Source organism: Mytilus trossulus, chromosome 1 (genome assembly GCF_036588685.1).
Source record: "Mytilus trossulus isolate FHL-02 chromosome 1, PNRI_Mtr1.1.1.hap1, whole genome shotgun sequence".
Classification (NCBI taxonomy): Eukaryota; Metazoa; Mollusca; class Bivalvia; order Mytilida; family Mytilidae; genus Mytilus; species Mytilus trossulus.
The window spans coordinates 89,067,256-89,090,672 of record NC_086373.1 but is presented as its reverse complement, the minus strand read 5'-3'; the positions used below and the strand labels follow the sequence as shown (position 1 = coordinate 89,090,672).

Below are 23,417 nucleotides of genomic sequence, written 5' to 3'. Positions count from 1 at the left end.
ACATCAAAATATGATAAAACTTTCTTATATTAACACCTACCTATAGTTTTTGTAAGTAAAAATTATTCAGATTAGACCACTTCATCTTTATAGAAAGTATGAAAAAAAGTTTAATTGTGGAACTGTGATTTTTTTCACAGAAATAGCCGAAAAATAGGTAAAAATCGATGAAAAATGAGAAAATTATCAAAATTCGGCATTTTCAAAGGGCCGTAGCAAAATAAGAAGTGCACCACCATATGATTTTCTCTTCATCAATTATTTTGTTACAGTCTTATAAACCCAAAAATCAGGTTAGAAAAAAAAGTTTAATTCTAGAAATTTTTGGCTCCTCAGAGGTGTACATCCTTAAACAAAGAGTAAGAAACTTACCGTGAAGAAGATACATGTACAGGAAATTATTTCATAGCTGAACTTCAACTTGTCTTTTCGCATTCAATTTCCCATAGAATTTTGGTCAACATTGTGACGCTCAGATGTAATTTCTGATTTCTCATCCAAGTACTTAATCTTATGCTATTAAAATTCATTTCATCTAGCAAATAAAAAGTAGCTGGGAAGAATAAATCAGACAGTTTAACTATTCTAAAGTCTGCATTGGAACGGAAATGAAACAGCGATAATGATCGAAAGTCGTACTCGAAAAAATATTTCCGTTTCAAGTCGTTACAAAACAATGTCAGTGAACATCATTTAAACTTGTTTTTATGATATTAAGTTTAAAAAAAAATAAAAAAACGTCACACTTTTTTAAAGAAATAAACGACATTTTGATTTAATCGATGTCCCGTTTCATCTGTTCGTAATGCATGACTGTGATTTCGTAATGCACGGGTGTGATTTCGTAATGCATGACCCGGATTTCGTAATGCATGACTGATATTTCGTAATGACTGGCTGTAGCAATTTCTCCGTTCATAATGACCAGCTGTCGAAATTGTCCTTTTATAAAGCATGGGCATTTCTATACATATTGTAGTAAGTTGGTTAATAACACTATAGAACAAAGGGGTTGTAAATAACTTTCGTTGTGGTATATTACCAGACAACTTGTAAGTTGGTTATAGGTCATTATGGTTTGATTCTACCAAAGAACAATCAGACGATGTACAAAATAGTCTTAATCTTACAATTGCTTAAAAATTAGAGGTATTTTCACTTTTAATTAAAATATTTTTTGACATTGAATATTTTTTTTTGAGCAACAAGGGTTTGCAAAATATTATTATATATCTACATACTCACAGGCAATCGCATGACAGATTCATATTGAAGAGTAAGTAGAGACAGATGGTGTGAATCACCGTCCTCCGAACGTCATGAACAGAGACATATAATATACAAGTCTGTCCTGACCTTGCAAAATTTATACATGATTTATACACAGGCAGTCTTCACGCTGAGTGGCAGCCCAGGCTAGTAGAATTGTTCTCGGGCCTGTAAAAATCATATCTACAGGCCAACAGAATCTAACTAAAAAAAATTAAAAATTGAGCTCTGGGCCTGTAGATTTAATACCTCATCGTGAAGACTGCACAGGGGTTTGTTAAGTCCAACTAATTATGACATCTGGGGGTTTGTTAAGTCCAAATAATTATGACATCTGGCAAGTCTATTTTCTGGGACGCCTTCCTACCTAATTATTTGGACTAGGGTTTATTACAATTGCCGATAACTATCCATACGTACCCCTGAAAAAACAGTTAGGGGTTCGTATGGATAGTAAACACTGCAATTGTAACAAACCCCTGTGATTTATATGAATTTTAGTCAATTTTGCACCCTGTTTAAAAGTCGGCACCTGGTATAGTCCAACCCGCACTTGGTTAATTTGGCACTTGAAATGGTCGATTCGCCACCCATGTTACTGTTAGATTTGTTTAATCTACATTTTTTAACAGTAGCCTAATTTTAGCAAAAACAGTAAAAATAAGGAATGGGTTAATTGTCCCGAAATTTTTCAGTATTTACACAAAAACAGTTAAATAAGGAAGGGGTTGTCCAAAAATATATTCACTTAGGCCACGGTTTTTTAATTTGTTGGTTTACAGTTTTTTTCCCATAAATAAGTCGGGTCGGTTGGTCAGGAAAAAAATAAAAATCTTTCTAAACAGGAAATTTATGCAAAATAAATATATAATTACACCTTACTAACAAAATGTTTGTCTTATTTGCTGTTTTGTCATCATTTCTTATCATTTAGTTCAATGATATATTATTAATCAGTGATCATGAACATTGCATGACATCATTTTTGCATTTTATAAAAAAAGAAAATTTTGATTATTTTTCAGGGTTATTGCATTGATAAGGGTCGGCGGGAATGAAAAAGCATGAAAAGACAATTTTATTTTTATTCTAAAAATCGGCAAAATCAGGTCGGCGGATCCCTAAACCAACAAATAAAAAAAACGTGGCCTTAATTCTATTCACATTTTTTGGAGTTGATATATATATTTTGTTCTCTCAACCAAATGTGTATTTTTAATTATATATGTGTCAGAGGTATCAGATATTTTTTTATGCAGTTTTTAACAGTTGAGCATTGAGCAGGATTATTGGTTTAATTTAATGCTGTTTAAACTTTACTGTAAAAAACATCTTAAATTGCTAATTAATTTGCATGAAAGTTCAAATTATTGAAAGCAGAGGCGGATTTAGGAGGGGCCAGGGATCCCCCCCCCCTTTTTGGGAAAAAATTTGTTTGCTTATATAAGGAATCACTGAAACGTGACTGGAGCCAGCCCCCTCTTAGGTCAGTCAGTGGTCCCCCTCTTATGAACATTTCTGGATCCGCCACTGGAAAAGGACTCTTAGTTTTCATTTTATTGCTTCTAATTGTCTCATTGTTACATTTTTTTGTAAATAACAGCTTGTGTAAGGGCTTCATTGTTTCTTATGAAGTTTTTGAAGAATAAAAAATCAATAACTTCCTGTAGGGGAAATTCCCCCCAACAAGTTTGAAACCTGGGAAATTTTTAAAAAGATCTTAAGTCATCATGTCAGAGTCTATACAGAGTTATTCATGTAAGTATGGTAATTTATGTGTTGAAAAGAAATAGGCATTACGTATTATATTTAAGGGCATATTTTTGTTTACTATTTTTAGCTCACCTGGCCCGAAGGGCCAAGTGAGCTTTTCTCATCACTTGGCTTCCGTGTTTCGTCAGTCATCCAGCGTCGTTAACTTTTACAAAAAACTTCTTCTCTGAAACTGCTGGGCCAAATTTAACCAAACATTGCCATAATCATTATTAGGGTATCTAGTTTAAAAATTGTGTCCGGTGACCCGCCCGACCAACCAAGATGGCCGCCATGGCTAAAAAAAGAACATAGGGGTAAAATGCAGTGTTTGGTTTATAACTCAAAAACCAAAGCATTTAGAGCAAATCTGACAGTTATTAAATTGTTCATCAGGTCAAGATCTATCTGCCCTGTAATTTTAAGATGAATCGGACAACCCGTTGTTGGGTTGCTGCCCCTGAATTGGTAATTTTAAGGAAATTTTGCTGTTTTTGGTTATTATCTTGAATATTATTATAGATAGAGATAAACTGTAAACTGCAATAATGTTCAGCAAAGTAAGATTTACAAATAAGTCAACATGACCGAAATGGTCATTTGACCACTTTAGGAGTTATTGCCCTTTATAGTAAATTTTTAACCATTTTTCGTAAATCTTAGTAATCTTTTACAAAAATCTTCTCCTCTGAAACAGCTGGGCCAAATTAAACCAAACTTGGCCACAACTATCATTTAAATCTAGTTTAAAAAATGTGTGGTGTGACCAGGCCAACCAACCAAGATGGCCGCCACAGCTAAAAATAGAACATAGTTGTAAAATGCAGTTTTTGGCTTATAACTCAAAAACCAAAGCATGTAGAGCAAATCTGACAGTTATTAAATTGTTCTCATCAGGTCAACATCTATCTTCCCTGAATTTTTCAGATGAATCGGACAACCTGTTGTTGGGTTGCTGCCCCTGAATTGGTAATTTTAAGGAAATTTTGCTGTTTTTGGTTATTATCTTGAATATTATTATAGAAAAAGATAAACTGTAAACAGCAATAATGTCCAGCAAAGTAGGATTTAAAAATAAGTCAACACACCCGAAATGGTCAGTTGACCCCTTTAGGAGTTATTGCCCTTTATAGTAAATTTTTTACAATTTTTCGTAAATCTTAGTAATGTTTTACAAAAATCTTCTTCTCTGATACTACGTGGCCAAATTGAACCAAACTTGGCCACAATCATCATGTGGTATCTAGTTTAGAAAATGTGTGGCGTGACCCGGCCAACCAATTAAGATAGCCGCCACAGCTAAAAATAGAACATAGGGGTAAAATTCAGTTTTTGGCTTATAACTCAAAAACCAAAGCATTTAAAGCAAATCAGACATGAAAGTAAAATTGTTTATCAGGTCAAAATTTATCTGCCCTGAAATTTTCAGATTAATTGGACAACCCGTTGTTGGGTTGCTGCCCCTGAATTTGTAATTTTATGGAAATTTTGCTGCTTTTAGTTATTATCTTGAATATAATTATAGATAGAGATAAACTTTTAATTACAATAAATGTTGGCAAAGTAAGATCTATAAATAAGTCAACATGACCGAAATTGTCAGTTGACCCCTTAAGGAGTTATTGCCCTTTATAGTCAAGTTTTAACCATTTTTTCGTAAATCTTGGTAATCTTTTACAAAAATCTTCTCTGAAACTACTGGGCCAAGTTAATTTATAGATAGAGATAATTGTAAGCAGCTAGAATGTTCAGTAAATTAAGATGTACAAACACATCACCATCAGCAAAACACAATTTTGTCATGAATCCATCTGCGTCCTTTGTTTAATATTCACATAGACCAAGGTGAGTGACACAGGCTCTTTAGAGCCTTTAGTTACTGATTTGTCTAAATATAATTACAAAATATGAAAAAAAGCAAGTGTCCCCATTAACACTACTGAAAATATTATGATAGCTGAAATGCGTACACATAATATTTTGGACACATACCACGTGTAGTGGTGCAATGTCAATTACCATGATGTGGAACATAGGCAAAATTCTCTAAGTATATAGGGTGCTATAAACAGTCTGGTATAAAGAAAAAACCAGGGGTAATATTCCCCGACTAAAAATAACCATGGAGGGATTCACCCCTGTTTCTTTACTTAATTTGTGAAAGAGTATCATGTTTTTTGTATTTGATTGTACAAAATAGTTAATTAGCTTTTGAATTAAAACAGGTTGAATGATTGAAATAATTTTAAAAAATAATTTTAAATATACATGTTTTGAGGGGAGACAACACTGAAGGCATTGAAAACTTATTTGCAGCCACTGTAGCTCTTTTCGGAGCAGGAGACCATACCCTAAAACAAGATTTTTTTTGAAAGGCCAGGTAAAAACCTATAAACTTCATACAGTTTTGATATTGAAAAATGTGCACTTGTCATGTCTTTATGGGTATGAACATGACCTGATTTCAGGTTTTTTATGTTCAAATTAAGCATTTTTTTCCCTTTGTTCTTTGGATGGCAGTTTTTAAATAAGATAAAAGTACACTTTATATTTTTTTCATTATTAACTAGAGAATATTTTGCTTTCAGTGATATCTAGTTTTATACAAGTATCTTTATTAACCCATCCACCACTAAGGGTCACTTATGCATGGTCCCTCAAATTATGACATCATAGAAAAAAACTGTTGATTGCACCCATATAAACAGTAATAATGTGAATCCAATATATATCAATACAGTGTTGATTTTTATTTATTTCATTCTGCATATTACGAATATTATGTGTTTACCCGTCTTATTTTCACTCCAGTTGCACCCATCTTTACTAGGTCAAAAACTGAAAAACTACCTCCTCGAAGCCTGGTTTTGAAGTCAATCTATTTCTCTCTCTATTTACAGAATGCATACATGTTTAGGACTTTTTGCAAGAGCAAATGGAATGAAATCAAAACTACCTAAAATCATTACCAAAATGAAATTGCAACAATGTCTCGTAGACCAGTCGCTATTTAACAATGAAACTGTTTGCTGTTTATTCAAGAAATTATTATGTTTACCAAAACATGTACAATGTATATGTATCAATACTATGAAAACAATTTTAAATTAATTTGGTGGACATAAAAGCGAAATTAATACATTGCAATGTATTAAAAAAAAATATCCCTGTGTTGACTGTTTGATAAATTTTGGGTTTAATCAATTTAAGGTTCTTCTATGGTCAATAAAAGATAGCACTGTACAATATATATATTGGATTGACTTGGTACAGACATTTTCACAGACAAATAAAGCATCGATCTCTAAACATTGGCAAACTGTGTGCATAACAATCTTAGCACTCAGCAAAGCAATCTATTATGTTTTGCCTAATAATAAGTGCCTGTTTTTTTCTCCCCTTCTTATTCCCTGTTTTTGTGTCCCCTTGTAAGTGCCTGTTTTTGTCTCCCCTTCTGAGACCCTGTTTTTTGTCTCCCCTTACTAAGTCCCTGTTGTTGTCTCCCCTACTTAGACTGTTTTTGTGTCCCCTTCTTTGACACTGTTTTTGTGTCCAATTTTAAGTTCCTGTTTTTGTCTCCTCTTCTAAGTCTGTTTGTTTGTCTTTCCTTCTATGTCCCTGTTTTTGTCTCCCCTTGTTAGTCCCTGTTTTTTTGTCCCCTTGTAAGTTCCTGTGTTTGTCTCCCCTCCTCATTCCCTGTTTTTGTGCCCCCTTGTAAGTTCCTGTGTTTGTCTCCCCTCCTCATTCCCTGTTTTTGTGCCCCCTTGTAAGTTCCTGTTTTTTGACTCCTGTTCTAAGTCCCTGTTTTTGTCCCCCCTTGTTAGTCCCTGTTTTTGTTTCCCCTTCTAAGTCCCTGTTTTTGTCTCCCCTTTTAAGGTCCTTTTATTGCCATATCTTCTTTTACAGAGGAGTCCTTGTTTTTGCCTTTTCTTCCTATTGCAGGGTAGTCTATTTTTTGCAATCTCTTCCTATTCAAAGAAGTTCCAGTTTTTGCCATTTCTTCTTATAACAGAGTAGGTCCTGTTTTTGTCATCTCTTCCTACTACAGAGTATGTCCTGTTTTTGCCAACTCTTTCTATTATAGTAGTCTGTGTTTGCCATCCCTTCTTAAAACATAGAAAACCTGTTTTTTGCCATTCCTTCTGATAACGGATTTGTCCATGTTTTGCCATCTCTGCATATTTCAAAGTAGTCCCTAGTTTTGCCATTTTTTTGTTTTACAGAGTAGTTAGCACTAATAATTAGTAATTATAAATTTACACAGCTTTGCATGTCATGCTAGAATTAAACTTTATAACTTTGAGGTTAAACCAGAAAATATATGATAATTTTGATTGTTAAAATGTTTTTTTAGATAATGTGCCAAACATTATAGTATTGTACAAGAAACTGAAACTTGTGTTAATCCACAGTCTTTCCCCTTGTACAGTGTACTCTCATAATTGGCAATTTGGTGCTTGATAGATAGAAAAGGTTGTTTAGGATTTTTTGTTAACACTAGCACATCATAGAAAAAGAAGTGATAAATCTATGTTTGAAATTATGTAACAGTAAACTCTACATTAGTTTGACGGTTGCATGTCTTCTTTTTTTTAGTAAATTAAATTACTGTTAATGAAAGTTATCACTGTAACTGATGAATAAGGGAGTTTTCACTTGAATTTTAGGGGGGCTAGGATGAAAAATTCTGTCCTGTAGTTTTAATTTTCTTTAGTTTTTCCTGGTCTTATTTTTTTTTTTGGCATAAATTATCATCCTGCCCTTTTTTTACTCAAAACACATACCCTGCCTTTTTTCTAACATCTAGCCCCCCTAAAAATCAAATGGTAGCTCACTAAGATAAGGCTTCTTTGTTGTATATTTTTAATGAAAAAACAAACCTAGAAAATTTCTTGTCCCTGATCATGATGATATTACTAAACAGTGTAAAAAAAGAAGACAAAATGCCATAATTATTAATATATATAATCAGAGACATATAATACGTATTATATGTCTCTGATAACATGTAATGCGTGCCAATGACTGAATGAGACAATTTTTCATCCAAGTCAGGTCAAAGTACGGTTTTTAACACGGATCATTGGCTCATACCGAACAGCATGCTATAAAGGGCCCCAAAAATTACTATCTAGATTAAAACCAAATAATCTTGAAAACGGGATAAAAAAATTAAAAACGAGAAAACATGGATTACTTCCCCTGATATTTCATGTTGAATGTAATTAAGTTTTTTTCGTCAATCAATATAATATAAAACAAATGGTAGAAATATTATGTTGAAATACACAATATTACTTTGTCTTGATTAATTAAATAATGCATATATACTTTAAATCAATGAAAATTTGGAGTGCATTTCTTCTTTTTACACCGTACGGAATTTAAAGAAATAATAAAATGAGTCAGTTTTTCAATCTATATGCTGCCTCTTTGACATATTCCCCACAAGTTAATTGAATTAACGGTCGGGATATATTTGACATTAATCTCAGAACCAGACTGAGTATATAATAACATAATTTAGTAAACATAGGAATGAAGGATTGGGTGACTGTGTTAGATTTAAATGGAAGTATCACTACACTATTAATACTTTGTCATGTTTAGGCTGAGTGTAGCAAATTAATTCAGAAATGACTAATATTTTTTCTGTCTATGCAGAAATAACATAAAAAATTTGGTTCACACTAAATAACGTGCGTGGCGGGTTATTTAACAGTGTGCACCACATTTTTTATGTTATTTCGAATAGACAGAAAAAATATTACAGTCATTTCTTATAATTTAATTCTAAATTCCATTTTAAACTGTAGAAAACCATGAAAAAACGTTGATGACGTCACTGTCACATGACTTAATTATGTCTATGGGCTCATAAGGGAATAACGTCAGCCAATCAGAAGACACGTTACATCCATAATTAAATTATTTCATGATAAATATATTTTCTTTTCAACTTAATAAAAAAATTTAAAAATTTAGGGGAAGATGACCCACTCCCATTTTAAACAATTCAAATAGTGGGCTAATTTGAAGCAATGCTGCTGGATTTAATCATGATTTTTTTTTGTGCTTAATTTGCATTACAAAGAAGATAGCACATTTTCAATAAAATACTGTGCAGCGCACGCAACACTATCTATACAAAACAAATTTACATTTACATTTACATTAAAAAAATAATATATAGAATAACCATAGATTTATTAAAAAATTCAAGCACAAGAGATAATGCAAATTCCATAATTAAAAGTAGTTGACCTCATTTTCTTGGATCAAGTTTTTATTTAGGACTATCAACATAATATCAATGGTTAGTAAAGAAGGTGAGGCATTTCAGTGTGTGCACTCTTGTTTACCTTATTTCCTTTAAAAAGTCAAATCAATAAAATTAAAAATTGAATACTAGTAACAGGAATAATGTATCTATTAATCCATGAATTTAAAAATTCAAAAATTCAAAAAAAATAAAAAAAATCTAAAAAAAAAATCTGATAATTAATCATGCTTTATGCACATTCATGAATTAATGTGTTATGTGGTAATTTGTGATTTTTTTCTCTATATTTGAAGTCTTGTTTTAATTATTCTATCATTGCAATGTTAAGAAATAAAAAAAAGTTTATCAATAAATAAGTTTTTTATCAACCTGAATACAGTCTATTAAAAAGATGCAATAACAGTTTGTTAATATATATATATACTTTCAGGTTTTGAAAAGACCTGCCTGTGTCAAATTTCTGCAAAAAGGAAATCAGAATGTTATGCAATAAAGTCAAAATGGAAGTAAATCCTAATTTTACCAGTCAGCACCTGATATATAAACAGACAAAGCATTTATTTCATATACCAAGATTTACACCAGATAAAGAAATGCTGTCTAAAATATTAAAAAATCAAAATAAGAAAGGCAATGTATTTGAGGGATTATATGAAGCATTAAGAAAAGTGCAAACATTCCAGTTGATTCCAGTTATTCATGCTACAAACTTAACAAAAAGTCAGATTGAGGAAGTGAAAAAAATAGCTAGTCAATATGAAGTTACTGACAGTGAAATTGATAACTTTATATCGGAAGAATCAGGAAAAGATAGACTCCGAAGGATGTTTAAGAAAAAGTGAGTATTTGTTGAGAATGTCATGAGTTCGTAATGTACGGGTGCTCATGTAGTGATGTACACATTTTATATTGATATGCTTCCTTTTAATCATTGTTAAAGAAATATTTTTGTTTTGTTAAAAGGTGTCTCACATGATTGGTAAATAAGGTATAATATTATAAAATGTATATCAGGTTTTGAGAATTATTTAAAGGTAATAGGATAAAGGCTAAATGACCACTATATTCTCAAACCAGTTAAATTTACCTCATTGAAAACTGCTCAGAAGTTAAAAAAAATACCATCTGTCAGATTTGAATCCCTTCAATTTATACACAATATTTATATGTCACACTATTTTTGTTGACTATGCACTGGCAGACAATATACAATATGTCATACTATTTTTGCTGACAAAGCACTGGCAGACAATAAACAATACATGGACTACCTTTTAAAACAGGTTTTTTGGTCTTTTTCTGAAATAATTGTAATGCATGTAAACATGTATATATATTCTAAGAGTTTGAGGATTTTTAAGACACTTGCTTATTAATATAATGATCTGATATTCTACAGTTGGTACTATATTAACAAAGCTATGAACTCTGCTCAATGAGTCTACTATATGAAATATTTGTCTATAACATATTTGTTTTCCAGTGAATTGAAAGAAAGATCAGATGAATTGGTATTTATTTGGGATAATACAGTAAAAATGACTGCAATCGCATACTTTGGAATGTTCTTATTAAAACTTATGAATGAGAAGAGAGAATTTATAAGGAAAAGCAAGAGCGCTGTATACTTTTCTGGCTTCTCAGCAGGAGTAAGTAGGACTAGACTTATGAGCCAATAAATGATTTGTTAATCTGATCAACTTATTGTGCCCGATTAGGGGCAGGGAAGGTAATAAAGAAAGAAGAAAATTTAAATAGCTTTTTTTCTAGGATATAAGCAGTGTTTTGTTGTTCAAACTTAAAATCAATTATCTGAGCAAATGCAGCATGTTTAATGACTTATTTCTGGATATGCATGAAAGAAATTTACCACTGGATGTTAAGCAAGAAAAAAATCAATCAATAAATCCAGTGGACACATGTTCTTGACATCAATTCCATTTAGCACTTGCAGGATAAGCCATACAGCAGACATTAAATGTAGAGTATCAACTTGTGTTTATGATTTATAAAGTGATCAGAAAGCTGTTTTAAGATGCTGTGGATTATTTAGCATACAAAGCATGTTGTGTTATATACAAGTGTCAAGGTTTCTCTTAAACAAAGCTCTAGTTAAGGTCTTGTTGAACAAAAACATTATGTCTGCCTTGAAGTAAAGGAAAAAAATAAAGAAACTGAAGAAGGCCAGTTGCACAAACTTCTTGAATAATGGTTTATTACTACAATTATGTAATATATGTTCCCTATTGGAAATTTTAAAACAAAAACACTTTATGAAGTTCATCTGTGAATGTTGTAATAAATAATGCTATTATAAGTACCCGTGGAAACACATATTTGGTATGCTTTATTCTGTCCAGTGGTAGATCCAACGGGGAGGTATTTATTTTGACGATCAATGCATTTAAATGGGGACATATAGTTGGCACATCCCTGCTATCCTTTTATCCTGGGTCAGAGATGGGTCCGATTACTTTCAATGTAATTGATTAAATTACAATTACTTTGTCATCTGTACAATTAAATTAAATTGACGATTACATCATTTCTGAAAGTGTCTGATTAAATTAATGATTACATTGGCAAAGTAATCATGATTACAATGAACAAAAAAGATAAATAATTTGAATGAATAAAAGTTTAATATAACAATAGCATTTTTAGAAAGGATTATGTTTGATGCATTATAAAATGATAACTTTAAACTTCCATCTATTTAATAAACCATGATTCAAGTTCACTACATACATACATGAACATTGTGTCACTGGTTTGACCCATTACACTTTATCATCATTAATCTGAATTATTTTGACTTAAATTGAATAAATATAAAGATTTTTAAAGAGTTTGCTGTTTGTCCTCTAACCTTTTCCAGACTGTATATGTAATTCAAGGTGTAGTTTATTGAAGTTCAAATATGGATGATATAAAGTTACCAGTAAAAAATCTATGTAAAATTATAGAATTGTTTAATCAAATTATAAACAAAATGCAAGTACTAAAAATCAATGCGTTTTACATGTCCAGTCCAAATACTTACAAAATTTTGCTTACTTTAAACAAGATTTTTTTTAACTTTTAATTTAATAAGAGACATTTTGAATGTCTGATTGGTCTTTTATCATATACATTGTCCTACAGCTGGTGTCTTCCTCGAATGCCAACATTTTATATGTTACCTATTCCTTGAATGCCAACAAAAATATTTCAATAGATGTTTATATAATAACAATAGGTGTTTTATAAGTGTTTAACTGTAAAAACAATGAGTGAACTTGATGAAAATGCTACATTTTAAGAAAAATAGCAATTTTAAGGGTTTGGATTATTTTGAATTTAAAGATAGAAGGAAAAAGTAAACATATTTTCTACTATTATTTATAAAAAAAAAATGGGGGGAATGAAAATATTTATTAACATAAGACATATTTAGATGAACTATATGAATATTTTAATTGATAAATTAACTAAACTTTAAAAATCATCAAAAATAATTGAGTAAATTTAATAACTTCCAAGCTGACACTCTACAAAGTTTACAAAATTTGGAAAAAATCCATAAAATAGGGTAACAAGAATTTAGATTAAAGAGGCATGATTTTTATCAGTTGTAAGTGGCTTTGAACTAGCTGTCAGCAACTGCAAGTTTCCTCAGAGGCTGTACTTAAGTGTCTTTTTGTTGTTGGGATATACAAGTACCTGACCACGTCCATTTTGTGTAGTGTCTCTATTTGCATCCATCTGATGAGATAAGACGTTTTCAACTGATTTTTATAGTTAGTTTGACTATTTGGTGTGAGCTTTGCTCATTGTTGAAGACTGTACGGTGAACTATGGTTGTTAATTTCTGTGTTAGTTGGTCTCTTGTGGAGAGTTGTCTCAATGTCAATCATACCACATCTTCTTATTTATAATTGGGATTGTGAATGCCAGTTGATAAACCCCTTACCAATATCATTTCATGAACACTTGCAAACAAGGGTGTAGCATTATCACCAAGAAAAATATCCAGTCCAAAGAGGCTGCTGTATTAATTTGTGTTCACTGGAATTTCTGACAATAATAAATATGCACATTTTAACTTTTTGATGTAACACTTTTCAAAGTATCATTTTAAGAGAATCCATATTTGTCCAAGCACAGATAAGGGGAAAAAATTCAACAACGTGACCAACATGACCTAGATTTTACCTATCTGTTTAATTAGTATGATTGTTTTGATAAGCATGCACTTTTGTTGTGACAACTACTTGCACCTATTCCTCGAACGCCAACATTATTTTACAGGTAAATTGTCTGTAGATCAAAGGATGTTGGCATTCAAGGAATAAACCCTACAGCTTTACTCAATTGGTAATTGCAATAAAAACAAACCTTAATTGGTTATCTGGGTTGGGAACTCCTCTTTTTGAAATAGCTGGAACTGTCCCTACTGTCATGAACAAATACTGTAATTTTTCTTCTAGTTGATATTTCTTCTGAAATATTTCTTCTGATTGAAAGTTTATAAAGGAATTTCTATTTAATGACTTCATTTTATATGATGTGATCCTTAAAGGACAAGGAAATGATCTTATATCTTATATCTAACTATAGCTATAGTTGCTCACTTTTATTTGTAGAGGCAAATGAGAGATACAGTGATTACAAGATCAGTATTATTTGGTGGAGCTTGGGCTGCAAGGTGTGGACTTCTAGCAGGCAGTGTATTGTAAGTATTAAAAAAAGATATTCTCTACCAAAAATGTCACTTTTGCACACAAAAAATATAAACCAAACCAAAAAACTTTGATGGTCTCTAGTGAGAGGTTGAATCACAAAGAAAATACTGTTTCAGTGACTTGGGTTCAATTCTATGTCTTAAATGTAAATCACAAAACTAAGTTAAAACTTCTATCATATAAACTTCATTAAGGACCAAAATATTAATCTGCCTCCAACAGAAAATGTAAACCATATATACAGAAATGCACTCTTTATTGACATAAGTATTATATCACAGTTAGGTTTCGTGAAACTATCTCATATAGAATGATAACACTTTAAGATGTTGTAATATAACTGTAATGTTCTTTGGGTTTGCCACTCTCTCTGATTTTAGAGTGATCAGGTGCTCAGAACTAGTTTATCTATGTACATGTCAGATGTCACACCGTGCTGTTCTAACCAAAGAACCAGTGGTCTATAGATTTTTATTCTCTTTTTGTTGACATTTAATTAACTGACTCTTCAATATCTGAACTTATATATAAGGCAATTAAAAAGATTATGTTTGTTTGCCCTAACCCTACCTACCCCAAAACAAATAGCTACCTACTCAAAATCTATTATTGTCCTGATCACAGTGTGGGAACGGAACTGTACGGTTTTCTAATATTTTGGTCATTCGGGAGACTGTCAAGCGGTGCTCCGACATTCGAAAAATAACAAGTTGCTTGATGGAAACTTTGACGAACTCTCATGTTCCTATATAACGTTTCTGCTTCAAGTTTTGATAGCTAAAACATTCTTTATGTAAATATGAACCAATAAAATAATAAGAAAGATATATGCATCAAAACGTTTTCCTTAGAATGGTGGAGCTCCGTGTAAAACGATCAAAATTGTCACACAACAGCGATCAAAAATGTCAAATAAACATCGAAAAATCATTGTTTGCCACCTTGATTTTCACATGTACCTTTTCTAATATATAGTCTTACCTGTCTGAAAGTTTCAAAGCCATTGTCCCAGTAGAAATCCAAATTTGACTGTACAATCGCTCGCAAGTTGACTGTAATATCACTCGGAGCCTTCCTGTAAATCACTTGGAGCTTTCCTGTAGAATTGCTTGGCCAAATTTATTAAATACATTGCATATGCATTGCATTGGTTGCTTATTGCTGTCCTATTTGTTCATCTATGGTATTTGAAGTGAAAATAAGCACAAAACCAGTTATTTTGACAATAAAGATTCTATCAAGGAACCCTTTTAAGGTGACTATATCAGAGACAACAACAAAACGTGTACACTACACATAAAAAAGAAGATGTGGTATGATTGCCAAAGAGACAACTTTCCACAAGAGACCAAAATGACACAGAAATTACCAACTATAGGTCACCGTACGGTCGTCAACAATGAATAAAGCCCATCATACCGCATAGTCATCTTTAAAATGTCCCGAAATAACAATGGAAAACGACTTCGGAAAACTAACGGCTTATTTATGTACAAAAAATGAACGAAAAACAAATATGTAACACATAAACAAACAACCACTAAATAAGTATACAAGACAAAAAGAAAAGGACAGTACAAAATATGATAAGAATCTAATCTTTAATAAAAATGAAAATAATCCTCGTACAAAATAAATATCTATATATACTGAAAAGATTCTCTGGAAAGTTAATTGGCATATTTTGAATTTTACTTAATATATTATTCACCAGTATATATAATAAACCACCAAAAATAATGAATACATATTTGAACAATACAACAAAGAATTTTTCAGCACAGGATCGGGATATTGTAACTTGATATGTACCATAGTTTGTTTGAAAAAGTGTGAGGGAATCGACACATACACCACAGTTCCATATCGACCCTCTGATTGGTTTACCAGAAGCTTAGATTGAAAATGGTCATGTGGTGTATGTTAGATACCTCACACTTTTAGCAAGAAACTACATTGTAACACATTTTCTTTCCTGTGATATCAATTGAGAACTTTGACACATGTCATTTACCAAATAAAAAAGTGATTGGCTATATGTGTAGATACACCATAGGATGAACTAAATTTCAAAGCAAAGCTTTATCGTGAAATTTAGCCTCTCTTATGGGGTATCTACACATACCCAACACTTTTTAATTTGGTATAACAAGGAATTCGAATGTGGAATTGTGGTAGCTAACCACTGACCCAAGAAAAGACACGTATATGTCAATAAACATGATATTAAAATAGAAGATGTGGTATAATTACAAATGAGATGTCTGTTTATTACAAGCTATACATGTAGCTACTGGTAGAAAAAGCTCCAGTAAAATTAAATTTTATCAAGGATGGGAGAGGACTTGTTATCTGAAAGACAGAGAAAACACAAAATTCTTCAACATTTTTTTTTATATCAATGTCACGATTCAGGAACTTTTAAATATTCCCAACTATAGCATCCGACAAACGAACGAAACAGTTGTTTTTATTTAGGGAAAACAACATTTTATCAAACCACATTTATATTTTCAACATAAAAATAAGGACATGTGATATGATTGTCAAAGTTAAAAAAATAAATGGATTTAAGCAATTATAGTCGGCTATAAAAGGTCCCGAAAAGAAAAAAAAGAATCAATACCTTTCGAATTTAACTGACGGCCTAATTCATAATAAAACAATTTACGAAAAACATATATGACAGACACGAACCAACGACAACCACTGAACTACGAGCTCTTGACTTAAAACAGGTACATAAAGAATTTGGCAAGGGTAAAAATGTTTGAATGCGCTCATTTCTCCCCAAAACTATCACAGCACAAGACCAAACTATAAAAATCAGATGAATAATCTGATCATCATACTATCATTGACGATATCAGACCTGGTGGGGATCCCGCCTTTCTACAAAGGGGGATCCAAACCACGGAACACCATAAAATTTCGAAAAAAAATAGGCTTCAGCCACCGAAAACTCCCTCTCCCCGCATACCAGATCCGCTAATTCAGGCTGCAGCCATTCAAATAAAACGTTCAAAAATCATTAACACTTTTGAGTGTGTAATTGAGGTTAAAACAAAAATCGATAACAATACCAAAAATCGTAACAGAAAAAGGAGAGAAAATTAATACCAGACATATATTGTAATGGATTGCAGTAGTATAAATAAATATTTAGATGACAAAAGTATTATGGAAAACATAAACTGATCATGAATGTGGCTGCTGAAGTTTAGCATTATCTACTTAAGAGTTGTAATTAGGCATATGCCACTAGAAACTATTACAGCAAAATGCATTGACTATCTTGCTTGCTAGCTGGACCGTGAAGTCATAAGAAGGTTAAGTAGGTTACCACCCTTTCGGAGTAGTCTGTAGAGTAGAGTTGGCCAAACGATGAAAAGAAACGCTCCGAGTGATTGTACAGGAAGGCTCCGAGTGATATTACAGTCAACTTGCGAGCGATTGTACAGTCAATAAAAATATCCGACATGGAGAAAATGAATATATTTGGATTTCTACTGGGACAATGGCTTTGAAACTTTCAGACAGGTAAGACTATATATTAGAAAAGGTACATGTGAAAATCCAGGTAGCAAACAATGATCTTTCTATGTTTATTTGACATTTTTGATCGCTGTTGTGTGACAATTTTGATCGTTTTACACGGAGCTCCGCCATTCTAAGGAAAACGTTTCGATGCATATATCTTTTTTATTATTTTATTGGTTCATATTTACATAAAGAATGTTTTAGCTATCAAAACTTGAAGCAGAAACGTTATATAGGAACATAAAGAGTTCGTCAAAGTTTCTATCAAGCAAATTGTTATTTTTCGAATGTCGGAGCACCGCTTGACAGTCTCCCGAATGACCAAATTATTAGAAAACCGTACAGTTCCGTTCCCACACTGTGCTGATGTGAAAAAGTTTTTTTTTTAATCAGATAGGCATGGAGATTAAAACACTTTGACACTTTAATTTCTATTTGTTGAAGGGGAAAAAAAAGAAAATGACTACTCACTTACCACTACATGTATTTCAACCTTTGGAAAAGGTTTGGACAAACTAAACTGTATTTCAGTGTGGCTTAACCAGTAGTCTTTTGATCAAAACTTTTTACATTTCAAATTCATTGAAACTGAACATATATTTTGTAGGGTTACACATAATTTCTAGTAAGAAACTCATTAAATTGAAATGTTGAATATAAAGTCAAAGTAAATGAGTGAACGGTGAAAAATAATGTTATTCCAATTCTTGAACCAGTGCATACAAACATCATAAACTATAGTCTTCTGTGCACGATTTTATCAATTTTTTTCGCATAAATTTCGTATAATCGTCATTTTTTTTTTCAATCGGTCAGTGTTGTTGTGAAAATATTGCAGGTATTTAATGTTTTGTGTTTTGAAGCCAAAGTTTAATGATTGTCAACAATCAACAGAAAAGCATGGATATTGAGCGCAAGTTTTTAAACCATGTACAATCAGATAATAGTTTATTTTAAGGACATCCATGCGTATTGCAATCACCAGATTTTTTTTCGAGATGGGTCACACTGAGGTCACTTTGCATAAGGAAAATATGTCAGGGAATTGCTTCCTGGAAATTTTAATAAAGTAAATTACTTCTAATTATGAACTAATTAAGGAATTTTCTTCAGAAAAAAAGTATATGTACATAAGTTTTATAATGAAAACTATCCATTGAGTTATAAAAAAACATATGCATTATTTTTATGATTTGAGGTTTCTATTGACCTTAAACATTAAGTTTTTTTCCAATAAGTTTACTGTATTTTTGATTTTAGAGGTTGTTAGTCCTGCAAAGTCAAAGTTATGATTTATGTTGTGTTTTTTCAGAGCAGTGTCACAAAGTATAGCAGTTTATAGAAATAAAACATCTGTATTGGAATATGTTATTGGTACAGGTAAATATAAAAAGCTATGGAAATAATTCAGTGTTATTAGTACATATTAATTTGTATGGGTATATTTCATTGGTATAGGTACATTTTATTCTGCATGGGCATATGTCACTGATACAGGTAAATTAACATCTGTATGGGAATATGTCATTGGTACATGTAAATATAAATCTGTATGAGAATATGTCATTGGTACATGTAAATATAAATCTGTATGAGAATATGTCATTGGTACAGGTAAATATAAATCTGTATGAGAATATGTCATTGGTACAGGTAAATATAAATCTGTATGAGAATATGTCATTGGTACATGTAAATATAAATCTGTATGGAAATATGTCATTGGTACAGGTAAATATAGATCTGTATGAGAATATGTCATTGATACAGGTAAATATAAATCTGTATGGAAATATGTCATTGGTTCAAGTAAATAGTAATCTGTTTTGAAATATGTATTTGTTAGAGATACATCAAACAATTCTGTATAGGAATATGTCATTGGTACATATATTAATGCTATCTTGTAGTGGAGACAGTAAAACAACGATTTGCGACCGTCAAATCAAAATTGATGATGGCAACCTTTCAACTACAGTACTGTTATTCCGATTCTAATGCATTTTAAAAAGAAACAATACGATAAAACTTGGAAATTTTTTAAAATTTGACAAATAAAACAAAATTTGCGAAACTTCATGAATGATTTTGGCGCAAAGACGTCATGGGTCAACGTGACATCATACAAAATGAAAACTTTCAAACTGGAGGTAATTAAATTACCTGTACGCTTCAAACCCTTATTTGACAACCCTTCAACTACAGTACTGTCATTCGATTCTAATGCATTTCAAAAAGAAATAATACGATAAAACTTGGAAAAATGTTTAAATTTGACAAATAAAACGAAATCCGTGAAACTTCATGAATGATTTTGGCGCAAAGACGTCATGGGTCAACGTGACATCATACAAATGAAAACTTCCAAAATGTACGCTTCAAATTCAGATAAAATAACTTTAAAACGGTGAATTCGAGGTAGGTGTTGTTTTATTTTGGATTACATAGTAGTAATCGAACATTTGTTGATTCAATCATTTCAAAATTGTTGTCCCTCCTTAGTTACCCCTGGTCAACTGTGGATTTGACGGCAACTTTTAGCCAATGAAAAAATTTGTTACATACAAATTGCATTAGAATTTCATATAACTGACTTTTGACTGCAGGTTCTACAATTATTTGACAGCTTACCTATTCTGTGGTAGGATATCCTGGTAATCAGTCAATTATGAGTAACCAACAGAAGTAAAATCAAATATATGATCAGTGCAATTTGGAGGGAAATTTCCATTTTTCATTAATTTAGTCATGTATTGAAAGCATTTAACAAGTTATACCAATTAAAATCTTTTTACTTATTAACATTGCTCATGCTTGACCGAGTACCAGGATGTCCTACCACAGAAAAGGTAACCTGTTGAAAAAATGTTTATTCCGGAGTCGGTTATGAACATGGACTATTTTGGCAAGCTGTTATCTGATGCATTTAATTACAGGTGTGGGCTGTAGTCTCAGTAGATTTATGCATGGCCCAGAAGGAATGGTTGGAGGATTTCTTATAGGAAGTGTCATTGGGTAAGAAAATTACACTTTTTTACCCCTTTGACAAATATTAAATTTATAAGGCATTACTTTGGTAACATCAAGAAGAGTTTAATTATTGAAGAAATTGTAAAATCTACACTTACTTTTGACAGTGCTCAGCATCAATCATCTGTATATTCTGCACTTTTTAATAATCTTTAGAAAACTGAATGAAGTAAATTTGTAAGGATTGTTTAACAAGGTCTTATCTGTGGTTGTATAATTCTAATTCCTTACGAATAATGACCTGTTTGCATATTCTAATCATTGATTGGCTGGATTTGAAAATTGAAATTATTAATTGATAAATATATGTTCTTGTTTTCAAAATTCCAATAGGGAACATACTTTATATAATTGTATGAATAAACCAATGTTTTGAGACGTTTCAGTTCTTTATTTTTCCTCTCAACTACATGGCTGACATTTACATTTGTATTTCCTTTTCAATCAGCTTAGATAGGGATTTGAGTATTGATGTTGTTCTATATTCATTCTCCAGGAGCCTACAGTTCAACATATCTTATTCTGTAGTTTAGCATTTTCTGAAACTGAGGAAGGATAAGCACTGCTAAATTAGTGACACCAGTTACTATACCTGTGTTAAAACCTGATGATAATTCATAGCTGGTAATAAGTGTTCATGTCAGAGAAGATCAAATATGTATGATTATGCTACATTCTGTTTACTAGTTAAAAAAGGAGAACACAATCTTGTAACAAAGGGCACAGAATGTGAAATAGATAGACACTGGTACAAATATTGTGTATGATTCTTATACTTTTATCCCAAAGAGGAATATACTATCACATTTAAAAACAAAAAAACAAACTAAAACAGGAGGGTTTTTTTTATGTTTCAATTAAAATAAACACATTGTCTTCTTTATATCATGTGTCTGAATTATTGTTTTAGGTTGTGTATAGGTATTCCTGTGGTGATGTTAATGAAAAGTATAAACAAAACACAAGAGGATAGACACAAAGATCAAATTAGAGAACTGTTGCGATACCAAAAGTATGTATATAATGTCAAGTATTGTAAATTATGATTGTCTCCCCTTTGAAGAAAGGGGACATTGTGTTTCTGTAGTGTTTCTTCTTCTTCTCCTGTTTTTTATTTTGTTCTACTGGCACTTATCATACAACTTTTTAAATTATATGATTTTTGGCATGAAGGTGTATTGCCATAATACTGTGTGTCATATATCATCATGACCTTGACCTTTGACATGACTTAAAGTGTCTTGAGTTGTTTTTTTCTTTGACATATGCACCTTTGAAATTGGGACATGGGTGCAGCACCTCAACACAATGTATCTTATACAATGAAAGATGACCTCTGACATTGACGATATCTTTTCATTGCAGTTATACGGTTTGGCCCAAGGGTCATGTCCACACAATTATAAAATCAAATATCTCTAAAATAAATTCAGACCCCCACTATTAAACCTGTGATATAAACTGAATTATTTATTGCTTTGACAAGACTCTTCAAGTTCTTTATAGAATTTATACTGGGGGGACATAAACCCCACACCTGCAAAACATTAGTTGTTAAGTATTTTGAAAAAACAGTTCATATCCCAACCCTAAACCACATATATTGTTAATAGTAATGTCTACCCTTTTCAGTACACTATAGATTTTTGTGACAAGGGTCATGCCCAATGCCTTATATTGTTCATTGTTGAATGTATCAAACAAAATTTTAAAAAAATGTCCATGATTAAGATTGAGAGGTCCTGCTACACCCTCTCATATCATAAAATATTAGATATATTGATAGCCAAGATTCCTAACCATTAGGTAAAATTATAGTTTTAGTCTTCTGTATAGTTCTACCTATTTATTCATTGAGAATCTGAAAAGTTTATATTTGAGTGAATTTTTCAAACATTGAATGGGCAATTATTTGGTGAGATGGTTAAGTGATGCATTGACAATTATTTCGGCTTTTTAAACATTTTTATTTACTTGATTACAATAATATATATGTCTGTATTTTTTCATTTCAGAAAAATTCAGGGAGAAATAAAGAAACCATTGACAACTATATCAGAAGAAATAAAGCCAAAACAAGAAGTTACTTCTAAACCTGAAGATACAAAGCCAAAACAAGAAGTTACCTCTAAATCAGAAAAAACAAAACTAAAACAAGAAGCTTCTTCAATAAAAGAAGAAACAAAACCAAAACAAGAAGCAATATGCAAGTGAACTAGATGTATATATTTGGGACTTTTTAATAGTCAAAAGCATACCCTTGGGTTATGAACTTTGACAGAAAGCTTTTTAGCATGGACAACATTTGACTGTGATAGAAAGCAAAATTAAAAGGTTGAAATTTATTTTGATTTGATTTTTGTCATAAATTTCCAATGTTAAGAATTTTCCATTAATTTTCAATGTGTCTATAGTAAAACTCAAATGCTGCTTTAATAATGCTTGAGTCAGCTCTGTTTATCTTTAGACAAATTCTACCATTATAAGATTACCTTTCTTAGTAACTTCACTTGATGTCCTTTTTCTGTTATACTGAAAATTTCTTCTCTTGAATGGCTCTAGAAATAATTCATACAAAACAAGGCAAAAAATATTATAAAGCAGTTTGTTACTTTAAATTAAATGCATATTTGAATAGATGGCTCCTTGTTGTCAAGTCTGTGACTTTTGTGGCAGACATCTTGACATAGGGTTAGTAATCAACCAGCCGACATTGGCTAACCTCTGAAAAACTTAATATTTCAGAAGGTCATAGACCTAGATCCTTTATACTTTGTATTTAGATGCCTTATGTTACGAAATTTCCATCTTTCATGTGT

The 23,417-nt window shown here is 31.6% G+C and overlaps 1 protein-coding gene across 2 annotated transcripts; it reads left to right on the top strand.

The window, feature by feature from the left end:
* The first annotated feature begins 1,168 nt into the window (after positions 1 to 1,168).
* Positions 1,169 to 22,943, top strand: LOC134689327 (uncharacterized). 2 transcript variants are annotated; one of them, XM_063549510.1, is made up of 8 exons: positions 1,169 to 1,276; positions 9,735 to 10,142; positions 10,788 to 10,953; positions 13,930 to 14,018; positions 18,881 to 18,948; positions 20,505 to 20,583; positions 21,509 to 21,610; positions 22,614 to 22,943. In XM_063549510.1, the coding sequence occupies exons 2-8, from the start codon at positions 9,784 to 9,786 to the stop codon at positions 22,810 to 22,812; spliced, it is 1,062 nt and encodes a 353-aa protein (XP_063405580.1). In that variant the 5' UTR covers positions 1,169 to 1,276; positions 9,735 to 9,783; the 3' UTR covers positions 22,813 to 22,943. The 2 variants fall into 2 exon arrangements, with proteins under 2 accessions (XP_063405580.1, XP_063405581.1); XM_063549511.1 differs by lacking the exon at positions 1,169 to 1,276 and adding an exon at positions 8,509 to 8,527.
* The last annotated feature ends 474 nt before the right edge of the window (positions 22,944 to 23,417 follow it).